General features: G+C 42.0%; 2 protein-coding genes across 2 annotated transcripts in view; one reads left to right on the plus strand and one right to left on the minus strand.

The window, feature by feature from the left end:
• Positions 1-3442: 3442 nt before the first annotated feature.
• The window catches only part of pparab (peroxisome proliferator-activated receptor alpha b), a 35231-nt gene continuing 21712 nt past the window's right edge, over positions 3443-16961 (plus strand). The window contains exon 1 of the mRNA XM_067380071.1: positions 3443-3816. The gene's annotated coding sequence lies outside the window, so the exon portion shown is untranslated. The remainder of the gene's footprint in view (positions 3817-16961) is intronic.
• On the minus strand, positions 10804-15336 carry LOC137015579 (cell surface glycoprotein 1-like). The gene is made up of 3 exons (XM_067380628.1): positions 15276-15336; positions 13302-14587; positions 10804-13212 (listed from the first exon to the last, which is right to left on the minus strand). Exons 1-3 carry the CDS (start codon positions 15334-15336, stop codon positions 10804-10806), a joined length of 3756 nt encoding a protein of 1251 aa, XP_067236729.1.

A 16961-nucleotide genomic window follows, 5' to 3' on the forward strand; every position in this document is an offset into this window, starting at 1 on the left:
TCCGGAATCGCATACTATTGCGAAAAACCTACTAGGTTCTGAAGTGTGCATACAATGGACACTTTACTATCCCATGAGGCCACGGGAGAGCATTTGGAAAGACAGTGACACAATTGTCACTGGTAGGTCAGGTGACTGTAATAACATACGTCTAGATTACATTCATACTATAAAGAACATACTTTTTTAGCAGTCGTGAAGTAATTACTTATTCAAAATAAGTACCTACTAGGGCTGCCCTCTAATAGTTGACTAACCATCAGTCGACGAGAAGAGGATTAGTTGACCAAAATTGTATTAGTCGCAAAAAAAATATATAAATATGGAAAAAAATATGGCGAAGTCACGCAGTCTGTGATGGACAGATCGGGCAGGACATCCAAACGCTCGCTATCATTCATCAACCTCAAATATGGCTTGTCATTTCAAACATGTAAGTTGTAGCAAATGTACATGGTCGCTCGCTTTAACGTTAATGTAGAAAAATGTGGGCTATTCAAATGTGAAAGCTGAATAGTAACGCACTTACTGCATGACAGCTAACATGGAGGCGCCGGCGCGATCGCTTGCTCTTAAAATACTCAGTCATTTTTGGTCATACAGATAAAGTAAGACATCTTTTGAATCTGTGAAGAGTCTACTTTTATTAGCGTGCACTCACAATAACAACAAAACCTTGTGCTTTTGAAATTTATGAACATAAACGGGGTGCGATTTCTCTCTGTGAACTTGAGCGCGCCAAAAAAAAGAACCGAAACTCCATGTAAACTTGCCTCACAGACATGAATATTATCTCTATAGAAAGTGAAATGTCTACTTTTAAATGAACCAATTAAAATATTCTCAGGTTATGTAATCCGTATGAAACTACTCCTGATCAGGCTATGTAGACATTAAAGGGTTAGTTCACCCAAAAATTAAAATAATGGCATTTATTACACACCCTCATGTTGTTCCACACTCGTAAGACCTTCATTAATCTTCGGAACGCAAATTAAGATATTTATGATGAAATCCGAAGGCTCCGTGAGGACTGCATAGGCAGCAATGACATTTCCTCTCTCAAGATCCATTAATGTACTAAAAACATATTTAAATCAGTTCATGTGAGTACAGTGGATCAATATTAATATTATAAAGCGAGGAGAATAATAATGAAGCTTCATGAATCAGTGTATCGAATCATGATTCAGATCGCGTGTCAAACCACCAAACTGCTGCAATCACGTGACTTTGACATTGTTTTGAAATCAGCCATCACTTTATAAGTCGATATTTTGTTTTTTTGGCGATTAGGAAAGCCACACTCCTGTCTATATAAGACCTTACAGCTCACAGTGCATGTCAGAGCAAATGAGAACCATGAGGTCAATGGCTATGCATCGACTAATCGCTTAAATGAACGACTGCTCGTCGACCAGAAATATCTTTAGATGAGGGCAGCCCTAGTACCAGCTCAAGAGAGTATGCGATTTCGGACACAGCTGATGCGGTTGCTTGCAGATTGCAGGTAAAAGTTCGATCAGCCTGCGCCATCTAGTGTTTCATGACTGAACTAGATATTTGCCTTGTTTTTCATCTAATAATAAAGTTATAGCCAATTAGAAAAAAAGTAAATATCTTCTTTGTATTATGCTGTTCTACCCATTATTAGAGAAACATTTTTGAGTTTCAAAAACTACAAAGTGATTCACTTGAACAGATTGACAGAAAAAAAAATAGATTTATAAACAATTTTCAATATTTCAATAAGAAATTGCAAGTAAATTTCACAATAATTACAAATGACCAATAACACATTGAAGTAAACATGAAATTTTGAAAGACTGAAATAGCATTTTCTTGCAAAATGTATTGCAATAATCAATTTTATTACAACTTAAAAAAATACTAAAGAAAGTTGGTAACTAAACAGTTGTTGGTCCCCATTGACTTTCATAGTATGAAAAAAATACTATGGAGCTCAGTGAGGACCAGCAGCTGTTTGGTTGCCCATATTCTTCAAAATATCTTCTTTTGTGTTCAGCAGAACAAAGAAACTCATACAGGTTTAGATCAACTTGAGGCTGAGTAAATGATGACAGACTTTCATTTTTGGGTGAACTGTCCCTTTAATAAGAAACTCATGCTTCAGAGCTTGGGAGCCTGTCCAGTTCTCCAGAGTCCCCGGCCAGCCATGATCCCGCTCCTACCCAGCATCCTGCGCTACGTGACGGGCTCCAGTCCCTCGGCTGGCAGTGGTTTCTGGAGGTTGTCCAGAGGAGAGGACCTCACCTTCACTCTTCTTTTGCAATCTGCCCCATCTCCTCTCCGCCCACTCGCCCCCTGGGCAATATCACTGCAACCCTAACATTTATGTCTGGAAGATTTCACAACATAAGCCCTGTGTCTCTCCTCAAAGTGCTTTTGCAATGGAAAGAGTTTTTAAGTTGGATGAGACGCTGCTCTCTGCCAACCTGCCGGCTTGCTTCATCCAAAGATGTTTTTCATTTGAATAGAAAAGAATGTAAAAATGATGGAATAAAAACCTGCTGGTTTTGGTTAAATGTAAGTTACCTTAATTGTGAGTGTATATATATATATATATATATATATATATATATATATATATATATATATATATATATATATATATATATATATATATATATATGTGTGTGTGCATATGTATGTATAAATATGAATATATGTGAATGTATATGTATATAATTATATATCTGTGTGTATATGTATATGTATGTGTTCATAAATGTATATATGTGTGTGTTTGTGTCTATGTTGGTGTGTATATATATGAATATATATGTATATAATTATATATGTGTATGTATATGTATGTATATTGTATATGTATGTGTATATGTGTGTAATAATATGAATGTATGTATGTGTATGTGTGTATATATGAATATATGTATTTATATGTATATAATTATATATGTGCATGTATATAATTATATATTTGCATGTATATGTATATATGTATATGTATGTGTGTATATATATATATATATATATATATATATATATATATATATATGAATATATGTATGTATAATTATATAATTATATTTGTGTAATAATATGAATGTATGTATATAATTATATATGTGTATGTATATGTATATATGTATATGTATGTGTGTGTGTATATATATATATATATATATATATATATATATATATATATATATATATATATATGAATATATATATGTATAATTATATAATTATATATGTGTAATAATATGAATGTATGTATATAATTATATATGTGTATGCATATAAATGTATATGTGTATGTGTGTGTGTATATATATCTATGTGTTTGTATATGTATGTGTGTGTTTACAGGATGTTGGCGAGATGATGAGTGTGCAGTATCTGCACTACATGCACTCACTGAATGTTACTGTATGCTCTCGACAGACATGCAGCAATGTTCCCTGAACCCGGTCCAACCATTCAGACAATCTCATCTGCTCATGTACTGGCCATCATCCACACTACTTTATCAGTGTTCCAGTTAGGGGGCGTCCTGCGCTCCGATTGGTCGAGCGCTGAGGTGTGTCGGGGGGTGTGTCCGTGCGTCTGCATGATCATCTGTGCGTCATGACGCCGTTTCCGGGCGGCGCGAGACCTGCAGCTGCAGTTTGACAGCGGCGGAGGTGCGCGACGAGACTCAGCGGAGGTTATGTGTTTATATAAATGATATAAATGATATTATGCTGCAGTGATCGCGCTGACAGCACCGCCATCGGCTCATTGACGCCTCGAGACGCGATGTTTGACGAGCACTGGCTGCTGCAGCTAAAGGTGACTCAGTGTTGCTGTTTGTCAGAGTCAGTGTTGTTCTGTGAAGTGAAAGGCAGAGCACTGTGTGCACATCCTGCAGGTCTATTCTATTCTATTCTATTCTATTCTATTCTATTCTATTCTATTCTATTCTATTCTACTCTGCTCTATTCTATTCTACTCTACTGTGTTCTATTCTTTTCTATTCTATTAATTGTGTTTCTGCCTTATTTTATTCTTCATTATGTTCAGTTTAGTCATCTTCTGTTTTGTTCTATTCTAGTTTCTTTTACTTTGTTACTGTATATATATATATATATATATATATATATATATATATATATATATATATATATATATATATATATATATATATATAAATATTTTAATGTATTAGATATTTACAGCATATATGTCTGTTTGAAATCATACAGCAATGCTTTCCAACGCTAACAGGGCTTATCTGAGCACATCAGATAGTTTTGTTGACATTATGCCTTTCGGATATGAGAAGAGCAGGGATTTTTGCTCCTGTGGTGAAAGAGTTACATAATATCACAGGTGTAGCTACTGTGTGTCTATTAAACTGCTGGAATACAGTACTTGTTTGAGTCTTAATCCATGTTTAATTTGTTAATTCCATAGTATACCTTGACTTTAAACTTAAACTTGCTATAAACAATTTATATGACATTATTAATTATTCTTAACATTAATATTACTGAAAACAAGAAAAGTATGTAAATCAGGCTTTAAATTTGTAGGTTAATCTCACAAAATCAAAAAGAAAAAAAAGTAATTACCCTTTTGCATAAAGACTATGTAGCCTATTTTAAGTACAGTTAACTTTTTTTGTATTGTTTTGTAGTTCATTGTGTGTTTTTTGTATTCTTTGACAACCTTGGAGTTAAAGCTGCACGATTCTGGATAAACTGAGAATCACGATTTTTTGGTTTAAAATAGAGATTGCGATTCTTCCAGGATTCTGAATAGAAAAACTAAACAAAATAATGCCATTTACTAGAGGTTCTGACAAAATGTTTATTTTTTTTTTTAAATATTAAATTAATTTGAGTTAATTATTTAAAAAAAAAAAATTCAGAGTGAATGATTCAATGACTCACTCATAAAGACTTTGCGATCATTACTGGATGAACAGAGATGGTCTTATTATTGGGAAATACGAGGGTCCGTGGCTTTACCGTTGGAGAAAGCGTAACAGCTAACTTCACGTGTGCCTTGATAACCAAGCCTTGACGTCATTGAATTTCGTTCAGTTGTGCAACAGTCAATCACTGGAGACCATCAAAAAAATGTGCCATAAACTGAATCCTACCTGTCGCGCAATTGTCAATTGAAATAGATCAATCAAAAACTAAAGTTTAAACATGTTGAAGATTAGCCGATGGACTGTCGATTCTGAACAAATCTATTGAGTGAATGATTCAATGACATTAACCAGCTACTGGTGTAACAATGTAATGCAATCTTTATTTGAAGCGCCAAGTTACTTTCAAAAGGTGATTTGGATCGGTGCTTATATCTAAACTAGAAACTTTTATTCCAGTATTTCTGTGATCTGTTATTGTATCAAAGAAATGATGATTCTGTGTGGTTGAAAAGACTGTTTGTGAAGCTAAAGCGGAGTCAGAACGCAGATCTGAATGTTCACTGTGACTTTGTCAATGGTTTAATACAGAGAGCTTTATCGTCATTTAGGAATACGATTGCGTGGGTGTTTGAATCTTCAATCTTTTAACGATTAATTGTGCAGCTTTACTTGGAGTATTATGTAATCACCAAAGTACATTTTTGCAACCCGAACCCTACCAACATGTCAGACACACTACATGATAATTTAGTGGTTAATGCTGTCCTTTAATCCTATGGTGACCTCTTTGTGTTGCATCAGCTAGCTGAGCATGCATTTACAAGACCTTCTCAGCGTCCCGCAGGTTTCCTCTAATCTGCGTTTACTGCGCTGTTTTTCTCCTGGGCCTGGTGTAATTTACTCTAAACTGCTCTCTCACAGCGCCTTCTTCAAATATTCAACACGATAAAGCTGGTTGCAGTGTTATCCGACAGATTGCTTATGCTTTTAATGTGTTTGCAGAGCTGCAATAGTCAGAAGGTTTATTGTGTGGCAAATGACCATCTTAGAAGACATGGATTGATTCATTAGAGTTTAGAAATAGTCGTTATACTCAAGCTCTCTAGTTCAATATAAGTGGGACTTTTCTTATCCTAAGCCAAAGTATCATCAAAGTATCTTCAAAGTATCTAGTGTTTATTGGTTCCAGCTCTACTGTGACAAGCAAAATCATTGCGATCAGGGATAAAACTGCTGTTGAGTCCCAATAAACTCAAATATTTAGGCTGTTTTGCCAGTGAAACTAGTACTGTCAGTAGATACGGGCATGTTGCTGGACACGGGTTCTCGCATTCAGCCTGTGAGTTGCAGCATGCATTGCCATGACTGTAATTTGACCCAGATCTTGCAGTACCTGTCTCAGATTTACCAGCTACATAAACGCCATCTGGGTTTTTCCATCTCCATTTATAATAACTGATGTTTCACAACTTTTTGGTGGGTTTGCACTACCAGTTCTTCGGGTTGCAATTATATTGCATTATATTCCTGTCTTCTTAAGTCATATGTTAGACGAATTTTACATTTTTTAAAACTTAACAAGACAAACTTTTCCACCACCTGTGTCTGTCACACCTCATCATGTTGTGACTTTAGAAGCAATTTGGACTATTCTTTTATGGTTGGCATAAAACGCTTGCGCTTTTCTATTGTTATGTATATCTGAGTGACACGGCTTGTCAAACAAGAACAAATGTAGGTCGGGGCTTGATTTTGTTTGTGGGGAAATGATTGGATGGTTGTGGTTTGCTATTGGTGGAGCTCATGTGAATGACAGGTTGCTCCGCCCTCGTCATCAGAGAAGAGAAGAAATGTTGCTTCAAGAGGAAGGGGAAGTTATTTTAAACATTATGAGTCACACAAATAAATCATTTATAATAAATTCTGCAATATTCCATGAAAAAGTAAGAATTTAGATTTCATGGTGGCTTTAATGTAATAATAAGGTTTGAAGTAATGTTTTTCCTTCAAATAGTGTGACGATTAACTCCTAATCAAAATTGCTGTGCACCAAGATTTTCTTCCTATTTTGGACCAATTTAGCACTAGTTTAATTTAGATCTTTCTTAATTTGGTTGTAGAAAGTTCTAGAAAGTCCTAAGCTCTCTGTAAACTTGTACTAGTACAAGTTTGACAAAAAAAATTGAGCAAATCGGAAACTCGTAATTGTGGTAACATGCCAGGTTATTTGTCACTTCTGCTACACATTTGTTAAGTTGTAACTTGCATTGCCTGGCTAATGCAACAGAGCCATGGACACAAACCAGACTGTCCTATTCTCGCTGCGGGGCCGGTGTTTAAATTACTAAAGCAGACACATTGCTTGAAGCACCAACCCCCCATAAACTTGCATAACCGGACGTTCTGTGAAGGTCATGGAGTTTACCTTGTGTTTTTTTAGTTATGTTGACCTGTGTTTTGCTGTAGTTTTCAGGCTTTTTCTGTCATGACATATGTGGAGTATTTTAATGTTTTGTAACTGTACACTCTAAAAAATGCTGAGTTAAAAACAACCCAAGTTGGGATAAAATTGGACAAACCAAGCAATTGGGTTGTTTTGATCCAGCGGTTGGGTTAAATGTTTGACTTAGTTTAATTTACCTCAACTATTGTTTAAAAACTACTGTATTGCTTGCTTAAAATGAACCCAAAATATGCTGGGTATTAACATTTATTAATATTTTTAATAAATGAATATTTATTAATAAGTTTAATTATAATTAAACAATAACATTTATTAAATTGCTTATTACTAAATGTTCACCTTTGATTATTATTGTTGCCTCTAGTAATTATGTGTCTAATTTCCAACCTGTTTTGGGTTCATTTTAAGCCAGCCTTATAGGGTCATTCCGTGTCAAACCAACCAAATTTCGGAAAATTCTCTGGCTCAAATTTTTTTATTTTGTTTATATATTTTTCTGTAGAAAGACAAACATAAATAGTGGTGAAAATTGGTAGGTCTGTTAGTAAAATCTGTTGACTTTAGCAGTCCTTGTTTCATTATATGCCAACAGTGGCAGTTCAAAAATGGGAAAAAGCACTTCCAGACGTTTTTTTGCCTCATGTTTGCATGCCTGAAACTCAAGAAGTATTAAAGATATCTTAATATCCTTTTAGATTCTGGTTCTTAACAAACATTTCTTCTTGTATCTTCATTTTAAGGGCCCTTGATGGTTCAATCCCAGAGATATGGAGATCTTAATGAAGCTCCATGAGTAAAATGTACACATTTTCAGTGGTCAAAAACCAAATGTGGGTCACTTTGCATACAGCTGATACTTTTTTCTTTCCAAGAGGAATATCTGAAGAACAAATAATGTTAAAACTAGAAATGTATCTCTTGTTTTTCTATCAGCTCAATTGCATAGAACATTCCTGTCTGAGTGCCATAAATATTCCTTTTCTAAAGTTTGCATGCCTGTAACTCTAAAAGTATTCAAGGTATCTTAATATCCTTCCAGATTCTCATTTTTAATAAACTTTTCTTTTGAAATCTTCATTTTCAAGGCCCTATATAGTTCAGTCCGATAGATATTGGGACCTCAAAGCAGCTCCATGATCACATTGGTGAATTTTACCCATTATTCTCAAGTGTTTATCTTCACTTAAGACATGGATATTTTGACGTAATTTTGTATTTCTCAGTTCAAGTGCAAGAAGACGTAAAATAGAACTCAATTCAGTATTCGTGTGTCGAATTGAGTTCTTTTTCGCATCTTTTGCTTGAAAGATTTAAAACCACATTAAAATGCACACAAGAATCGATAAGTGGAATTGAAATTTTTATTTTATAACAAGTATCCGATTCCAGAATTGGAATCATTTTCGATTCCCAACCCTACTCACATGTGAAGTAACCTAATGCAACACTCTGGTTTGAATGTGCAGAGACCAACAATGTTTTAAACCATTAATGTTTTAATTGAATAAACATGCAATTAAGAATGTTAACCCAGGGGTTGCAAATGTACAGTGTGAAACGAAAAAATCCTAACTAACCAAGATTAATTAGTAACTCTGAGTACAGTGTCAAACGCGCAAGAGATGATATACAATCAGACGGATCAGATAAACGCTAAATAAACTCAAAGCTTGTATTACCCTGAAGGAGTTTTATTGCGCAAAATGACCATCTGACTGTAAATTACCGGCTTATTGCACAGCCGAATAATTTAAAAAATGAATGTGAACTATTGATTTAAGTTGAATTATTTTATTACAGTATGTGAGAGGAAAGAGAATGCAAAGTGATACAAAAAACTTAAATGTGTAGCAACGGATAGTTTAGCAGTAAATATGCTAAAATATTTGACCACAGAATGCCACGATTGACCAATCAGAAACAAGTATTTCAGAAAAGCCACAAGGAACAAGGAAAACCAAATCGGCCTCCATTAGTACCGTTACATGTGTCTTTAGATAAGTAATTATCACAAATTTCCTCTCATGTCAGAACATGTCGTGCTTCTTCTGTCTGCCTCTCTGTAATGTTTTCTTGCTCTCAAAATCGTAAGCAAAATGCTCATCACTCCTTGTCTCTTTCTGAGGGTCTTTGTCTGACTTGTGTTCTACCGTTTGGAATCTGAGACGTCTAATCAGACCCTTCTTTTTTAGTTATTGAGTAAGAGAATGGGAATGTTCTCACTCTGTATGTTTCCCCACTGTTCATTTTCCTAAAACAGGATTTTCAGGTTGAGCTGACATGTTTTCCTATCCTTACCACCTGCCTGTGTCTCCGTAAAGAATAACCTCAACGTCTCAACAACTTTTAAGTAGACCATTCCAATCAGTTAGGATATTTTTATAAAGAATTATTTTTTTTGGCCTTACACATCACTTTTGAAAACTTGGACATTCTGCCAAACATCTCGTTTTGTGTTTCAAAGAAGAAAGTCAAATGGGTTTGAAACAACATGAGGGTGAAATAATAATGATAAAATTAAATTTTTATCCCTTTGTCCGTCTTTTTCCTGCAAATTCTGCATTTATAAGGCATATATGGATGCATGAATGCAATATTTAATTGCTGTTTTCACAGACGGCTTCTTCCTCCCTCATATGTTTTCATACTGAGGTTTTCACTTTGTCTAAACATAACTACTCTCTTAAATTTACATATTTATTGCAACAGCAGCACTTTTGGTTCGAAGAGACCTGCTGAAATACAATACCACATTTTGGTTTACTCAGGCAAGGCAAGTATCTCTGAAACCAGTAACAGACGGAAAGACAGACTGACTTAATTGATCCCCGAGGGGAATTTCAGTTTAAGCCAACACAGAGCAGTTTTAAACGTGTCATTTCCTGCGCTTTGACCTGATCTGCTGTTGTCTCACTGCAGCTTTAATCTCAGAAGCTTCTGTCCTGACAGACAATACTGAAGTTGTGTTCGCTGCTTAAGTCCATCTGACGAGGACTCTAAACGTCCATCACACTAAATGACCATGTCAGAGACAGACAAACCGTAAGCAGCTCAGGAGAGATTGTGAGTTAATGATCCAGGACTCTCTGCTGAGGCCTCAGGCGCTGTAAAACAAGATTGCTACAACCACATATTCAAATTTACGCATGTTACTTTCAGTTTTACCCGGTAAATGAGGTATTGAGCACTGCACAATCTAGTTGTTGTGTTTACTTTAAGTCTATGTGAAATGACTGTGATTGTCTGTGCAAAACTTACCGCCACAATGCCAGGGTGGTTGCTAGGCCAATGCTATGCAGTAGCTAGGGTGTTATGAGCGGTTGCTGGGTGGTTGCTGTGTGGTTGCTGGGTGGATGTTTTGCGGTTGCTGGTTGGTTGCTGGGTGGTTGCTGTGTGGTTGTTTGGTGGATGCTGTGCGTATGCTGGGTCGATGCTATGTGGTTGCTGTGCGGTTGCTGTGCGGTTGCTGGGTGGATGCTGGGCGGATGCTGGGTGGTTGCTGGGTGGTTGCTGGGTGGTTGTTGGGCGGTTGCTGGGAAGATGCTGGGCGGATGCTGGGTGGTTGCTGGGTGGTTGCTGGGTGGTTGCTGGGTGGATGCTGGGCGGATGCTGGGTGGATGCTGGGTGGTTGCTGGGTGGATGCTGGGTGGTTGCTGGGTGGTTGCTGGTTGGTTGCTGGGTGGATGCTGTGCGTATGCTGGGTCGATGCTATGTGGTTGCTGTGCGGTTGCTGGGTGGTTGCTGGGTGGTTGCTGGGAAGATGCTGGGCGGTTGCTGGGTGGTTGCTGGGTGGATGCTGGGCGGATGCTGGGTGGATGCTGGGTGGTTGCTGGGTGGTTGCTGGGTGGTTGTTGGGCGGTTGCTGGGAAGATGCTGGGTGGTTGCTGGGTGGATGCTGGGCGGATGCTGGGTGGATGCTGGGTGGTTGCTGTGTGGTTGTTGGGCGGTTGCTGGGAAGATGCTGGGCGGATGCTGGGTGGTTGCTGGGTGGTTGCTGGGTGGTTGCTGGGTGGATGCTGGGCGGTTGCTGTGCGGTTGCTGGGTGGATGCTGTGCGGTTGCTGTGCGGTTGCTGGGTGGATGCTGGGCGGATGCTGGGTGGTTGCTGGGTGGTTGCTGGGTGGTTGTTGGGCGGTTGCTGGGAAGATGCTGGGCGGATGCTGGGTGGTTGCTGGGTGGTTGCTGGGTGGTTGCTGGGTGGATGCTGGGCGGATGCTGGGTGGATGCTGGGTGGTTGCTGGGTGGATGCTGGGTGGTTGCTGGGTGGTTGCTGGTTGGTTGCTGGGTGGATGCTGTGCGTATGCTGGGTCGATGCTATGTGGTTGCTGTGCGGTTGCTGGGTGGTTGCTGGGTGGTTGCTGGGAAGATGCTGGGCGGTTGCTGGGTGGTTGCTGGGTGGATGCTGGGCGGATGCTGGGTGGATGCTGGGTGGTTGCTGGGTGGTTGCTGGGTGGTTGTTGGGCGGTTGCTGGGAAGATGCTGGGCGGTTGCTGGGTGGTTGCTGGGTGGATGCTGGGCGGATGCTGGGTGGATGCTGGGTGGTTGCTGGGTGGTTGCTGGGTGGTTGTTGGGCGGTTGCTGGGCGGATGCTGGGTGGATGCTGGGTGGATGCTGGGTGGTTGCTGGGTGGTTGCTGGGTGGATGCTGTGCGGATGCTGGGTGGATGCTGGGTGGTTGCTGGGTGGATGCTGGGTGGTTGTTGGGCGGTTGCTGGGTGGATGCTGGGTGGATGCTGGGCGGATGCTGGGCGGATGCTGGGTGGATGCTGGGTGGATGCTGGGCGGATGCTGGGTGGATGCTGGGTGGTTGCTGGGTGGTTGTTGGGCGGTTGCTGGGAAGATGCTGGGCGGTTGCTGGGTGGATGCTGGGTGGTTGCTGGGTGGATGCTGGGCGGATGCTGGGTGGATGCTGGGTGGATGCTGGGTGGTTGCTGGGTGGTTGCTGGGCGGATGCTGGGTGGATGCTGGGTGGTTGCTGGGTGGTTGCTGGGTGGATGCTGGGCGGATGCTGGGTGGATGCTGGGTGGTTGCTGGGTGGTTGCTGGGTGGATGCTGGGCGGATGCTGGGTGGTTGCTGGGTGGTTGCTGGGTGGTTGTTGGGCGGTTGCTGGGCGGATGCTGGGTGGATGCTGGGTGGTTGCTGGGTGGTTGCTGGGTGGATGCTGTGCGGATGCTGGGTGGATGCTGGGTGGTTGCTGGGTGGATGCTGGGTGGTTGTTGGGCGGTTGCTGGGCGGCTGCTGGGTGGATGCTGGGCGGATGCTGGGCGGATGCTGGGCGGATGCTGGGTGGATGCTGGGTGGATGCTGGGCGGATGCTGGGTGGATGCTGGGTGGTTGCTGGGTGGTTGTTGGGCGGTTGCTGGGAAGATGCTGGGCGGTTGCTGGGTGGATGCTGGGTGGTTGCTGGGTGGATGCTGGGCGGATGCTGGGTGGATGCTGGGTGGTTGCTGGGTGGTTGTTGGGCGGTTGCTGGGAAGATGCTGGGTGGTTGCTGGGTGGATGCTGGGTGGATGCTGGGCGGATGCTGGGTGGTTGCTGGGTGGTTGCTGGGTGGTTGTTGGGTGGTTGCTGGGAAGATGCTGGGCGGTTGCTGGGTGGTTGCTGGGTGGATGCTGTGCGGATGCTGGGTGGATGCTGGGTGGTTGCTGGGTGGTTGCTGGTTGGTTGCTGGGTGGTTGTTGGGCGGTTGCTGGGAAGATGCTGGGCGGTTGCTGGCCGGTTGCTGTGCGGTTACTGGGCGGTTGCTGGGTGGGTGCTGATTGGTTGCTGGGTGGATGCTGTGCGTATGCTGGGTGGTTGCTGTGTGGTTGCTGGGTGGTTGCTGGGTGGTTGCTGGGTGGTTGCTGTGTGGTTGCTGGGTGGTTGCTGGGTGTTTGCTGTGTGGTTGCTTGGTGGATGCTGTGCGTATGCTGGGTCGATGCTATGTGGTTGCTGTGCAGTTGCTGGGCGGATGCTGGGTGGTTGCTGTGCAGTTGCTGGGCGGATGCTGGGTGGTTGCTGGGTGGTTGTTGGGTGGATGCTGTGCGTATGCTGGGTCGATGCTATGTGGTTGCTGTGCGCTTGCTGTGCGGTTGCTGTGCGGTTGCTGGGTGGATGCTGGGCGAATGCTGGGTGGTTGCTGGGTGGTTGCTGGGTGGTTGTTGGGCGGTTGCTGGGAAGATGCTGGGCGGTTGCTGGGTGGTTGCTGGGTGGATGCTGGGCGGATGCTGGGTGGATGCTGGGTGGTTGCTGGGTGGTTGCTGGTTGGTTGCTGGGTGGTTGCTGTGTGGTTGCTTGGTGGATGCTGTGCGTATGCTGGGTCGATGCTATGTGGTTGCTGTGCGGTTGCTGGGTGGTTGCTGGGAAGATGCTGGGCGGTTGCTGGGTGGTTGCTGGGTGGATGCTGGGCGGATGCTGGGTGGATGCTGGGTGGTTGCTGGGTGGTTGCTGGGTGGTTGTTGGGCGGTTGCTGGGAAGATGCTGGGCGGTTGCTGGGTGGTTGCTGGGTGGATGCTGGGCGGATGCTGGGTGGATGCTGGGTGGTTGCTGGGTGGTTGCTGGGTGGTTGTTGGGCGGTTGCTGGGCGGATGCTGGGTGGATGCTGGGTGGTTGCTGGGTGGTTGCTGGGTGGATGCTGGGTGGATGCTGGGTGGTTGCTGGGTGGTTGCTGGGTGGATGCTGTGCGGATGCTGGGTGGATGCTGGGTGGTTGCTGGGTGGATGCTGGGTGGTTGTTGGGCGGTTGCTGGGTGGATGCTGGGTGGATGCTGGGCGGATGCTGGGTGGATGCTGGGTGGATGCTGGGCGGATGCTGGGTGGATGCTGGGTGGTTGCTGGGTGGTTGTTGGGCGGTTGCTGGGAAGATGCTGGGCGGTTGCTGGGTGGATGCTGGGTGGTTGCTGGGTGGATGCTGGGCGGATGCTGGGTGTTTGCTGTGTGGTTGCTTGGTGGATGCTGTGCGTATGCTGGGTCGATGCTATGTGGTTGCTGTGCAGTTGCTGGGCGGATGCTGGGTGGTTGCTGGGTGGTTGTTGGGCGGATGCTGGGTGGATGCTGGGTGGATGCTGGGTGGTTGCTGGGAAGATGCTGGGCGGTTGTTGGGTAGATGCTGGGCGGTTGCTGGGTGGTTGTTGGGCGGATGCTGGGTGGATGCTGGGTGGATGCTGGGTGGTTGCTGGGAAGATGCTGGGCGGTTGTTGGGTAGTTGCTGGGCGGTTGCTGGGTGGTTGCTGGGTGGATGCTGGGAGGTTGCTGTGCGGTTACTGGGTGGTTGCTGGGTGGGTGCTGATTGGTTGCTGGGTGGATGCTGTGCGGATGCTGGGTGGAGGGCAGTGTGTTGCACAGCAACTGCACAGCATCCACCCAGCAACCAATCAGCACCCACCCAGCAACCACCCAGGGCAAGGATCGAGTTGATTTTATTTAACCTGATTCGATTGAATCAGAAAAATGTATTTGCAAGTTGCAGATTGCAAGTTGTTTCAGAGGTGAAGTTGTTGAGTTTGGAGATGAAAGGAGATCAGTACTTTTACTAATAAAAGTATTTTTAGTAACTTTCAGGAAAAAATGTGTTTATTTTGATTACAGCAATTGCACTGCGAACAAGCGTATTGGGTTTCGAGTCTCACAAGTCACTTTGGAAAGTCATTGATTCTTTTTTCCTTTTCAGATCTTAGCAAGTGAATAAGTAATAGTTACCACAGTCAACTATTATTTAATATACCGTGAAATAAGATACCACCCACCCCTAATGGCTGGCTTATTTCCCTTAGAGTTGAACCCTTAACATACACTGATCCGTCACTGAACGCAAGCAGATTAAGAGCCGTTTAGTAATTTCAACTGATTCAACTATCATGTGACTTGATTCCACTCAAATGAAAGCAGTTGGCATTCGTTTCAGCACTTTTAAACTGTTAAACAATGACTTGTGGCTTTCAGATTTTTGCGCTCCCACATGCTGATGTTCTGCAGCCTTAATGTTACCATGATAATGTTACCGTGAGAAGTGTGTCATTCGGGTCTTGGTGTCCGGTTTTGTTGACAGCGTTGGCCCCTCATCCACCCCCAACCCACGGTTGAGGTCACGTTGTGTGTTGAATTGCAACTTGAAACAAGACACATACGGCAGGCGCGTGAAGCATTTGCCACTGATCTCTGCTGGACGATTAGTACTTTCCATGCAAAAAGACATAAACATCAGATCATGTGTATATGCTCAAGAGGAAGGTGAGGTTTTGTTGTGGTTTTGCACATGCTGTTCTGACTCTAATCCTAGTGGGAATGAAGCTCATTTGTTTTATATTTTTTTAATTGTTTTGCTGATAGCTATTGATAGAACTTGTGATAGATTTCATGCATTGATGACTTTCAATACACTTCATTCAAACAGATTGTAAGTGTATGTAGTGTTATCTGAGCCGCCCTATATCTCGGTTTTAATCTGCTCTTATAATAATGCTGTATAGCAGGAGTTGTCATTGATTCACTAAGATCGTCCTTGGCCATCCAAGACTCTGTCCTGAAACTAATAACCAATCCATTACTCCGCATAACTCCTCATATTTGTTGGTCATAGCTCCAAACTTATGATGAACTTCCTTTGTTGGTAAATATATCATGTATGCTCAATAAAGTGTCAGTTTCTTACTACTTAAAGGGGTAATATCATTAAAAACAGGATATTTCTTTGATCTTGGGAAATAAAAGAGTTCAGTGTGGTCTGTTACTCTAGACTGGGGCTAACTGTAATCACACATAAATATGCAAATTGCAATCATATAATTGATATATTACGATTCTTTTCCTTTAAGAGCTGCTGTGCAGCCAAAATTATGTACCAGTTATCAATGTAAAGCTACTTTGACACAATCTACATTGTAAAAAGTGCTATATAAATAAAGGTGACTTGACTTGACTTGACTCACATACATATTGTATCAGATGCTTGTCTTTTAAATCTGGATATTTTCTAGTTTACTGCACTTCTCCCTATAGCTGCTAATAAATCAAACGTCTCGCACATTCACAGAAAACACAGTTGAAAAAAGAGGTGGATATGAATGTATAAGGAATTTATCTGTGTACACACAGTATACTATGGAAGCTTGTATCTGCCACAAAATAAAACAATAAATAAGGTAATTATGACTTTTTATCTCACAATTATGACTTTTTTCTCGCAATTGGAAGTTATAAAGTCAGAATTGCGAGTCATAAAGTCAGAATTGCGAGTCATAAAGTCAGAATTGCGAGTCAATAAAGTCAGAATTGCGAGATATAAAGTCAGAATTGTGAGTCATAAAGTCAGAATTGCGAGTCAATAAAGTCTGAATTGCGAGATATAAAGTCAGAATTGTGAGTCATAAAGTCAGAATTGCGAGTCAATAAAGTCAGAATTGCGAGATATAAAGTCAGAATTGTGAGTCATAAAGTCAGAATTGCGAGTCAATAAAGTCTGAATTGCGAGATATAAAGTCAGAATTGTGAGTCATAAAGTCAGAATTGCAAGATATAAAGTCAGAATTGTGAGTCATAAAGTCAGAATTGCGAGTCAATAAAGTCTGAATTGCGAGATATAAAGTCAGAATTGTGAGTCATAAAGTCAGAATTGT

The sequence above is a fragment of the Chanodichthys erythropterus genome, chromosome 24 (genome assembly GCF_024489055.1).
Source record: "Chanodichthys erythropterus isolate Z2021 chromosome 24, ASM2448905v1, whole genome shotgun sequence".
Taxonomy (NCBI): Eukaryota; Metazoa; Chordata; class Actinopteri; order Cypriniformes; family Xenocyprididae; genus Chanodichthys; species Chanodichthys erythropterus.

Excerpts from the sequence above, each read along its gene's own strand:
- LOC137015579 (XM_067380628.1), bottom strand. The coding sequence starts at position 15,336 with ATGGTAACATTAAGGCTGCAGAACATCAGCATGTGGGAGCGCAAAAAT. Across the intron at positions 14,588-15,275 it reads CAAAAATCTGAAAGCCACAA|CATCCACCCAGCAACCACCC; the intron begins GTCATTGTTTAA and ends GCAACCTCCCAG. Across the intron at positions 13,213-13,301 it reads ATCCGCCCAGCAACTGCACA|CAACCACCCAGCAACCACCC; the intron begins GCAACCACATAG and ends GCAACCACACAG.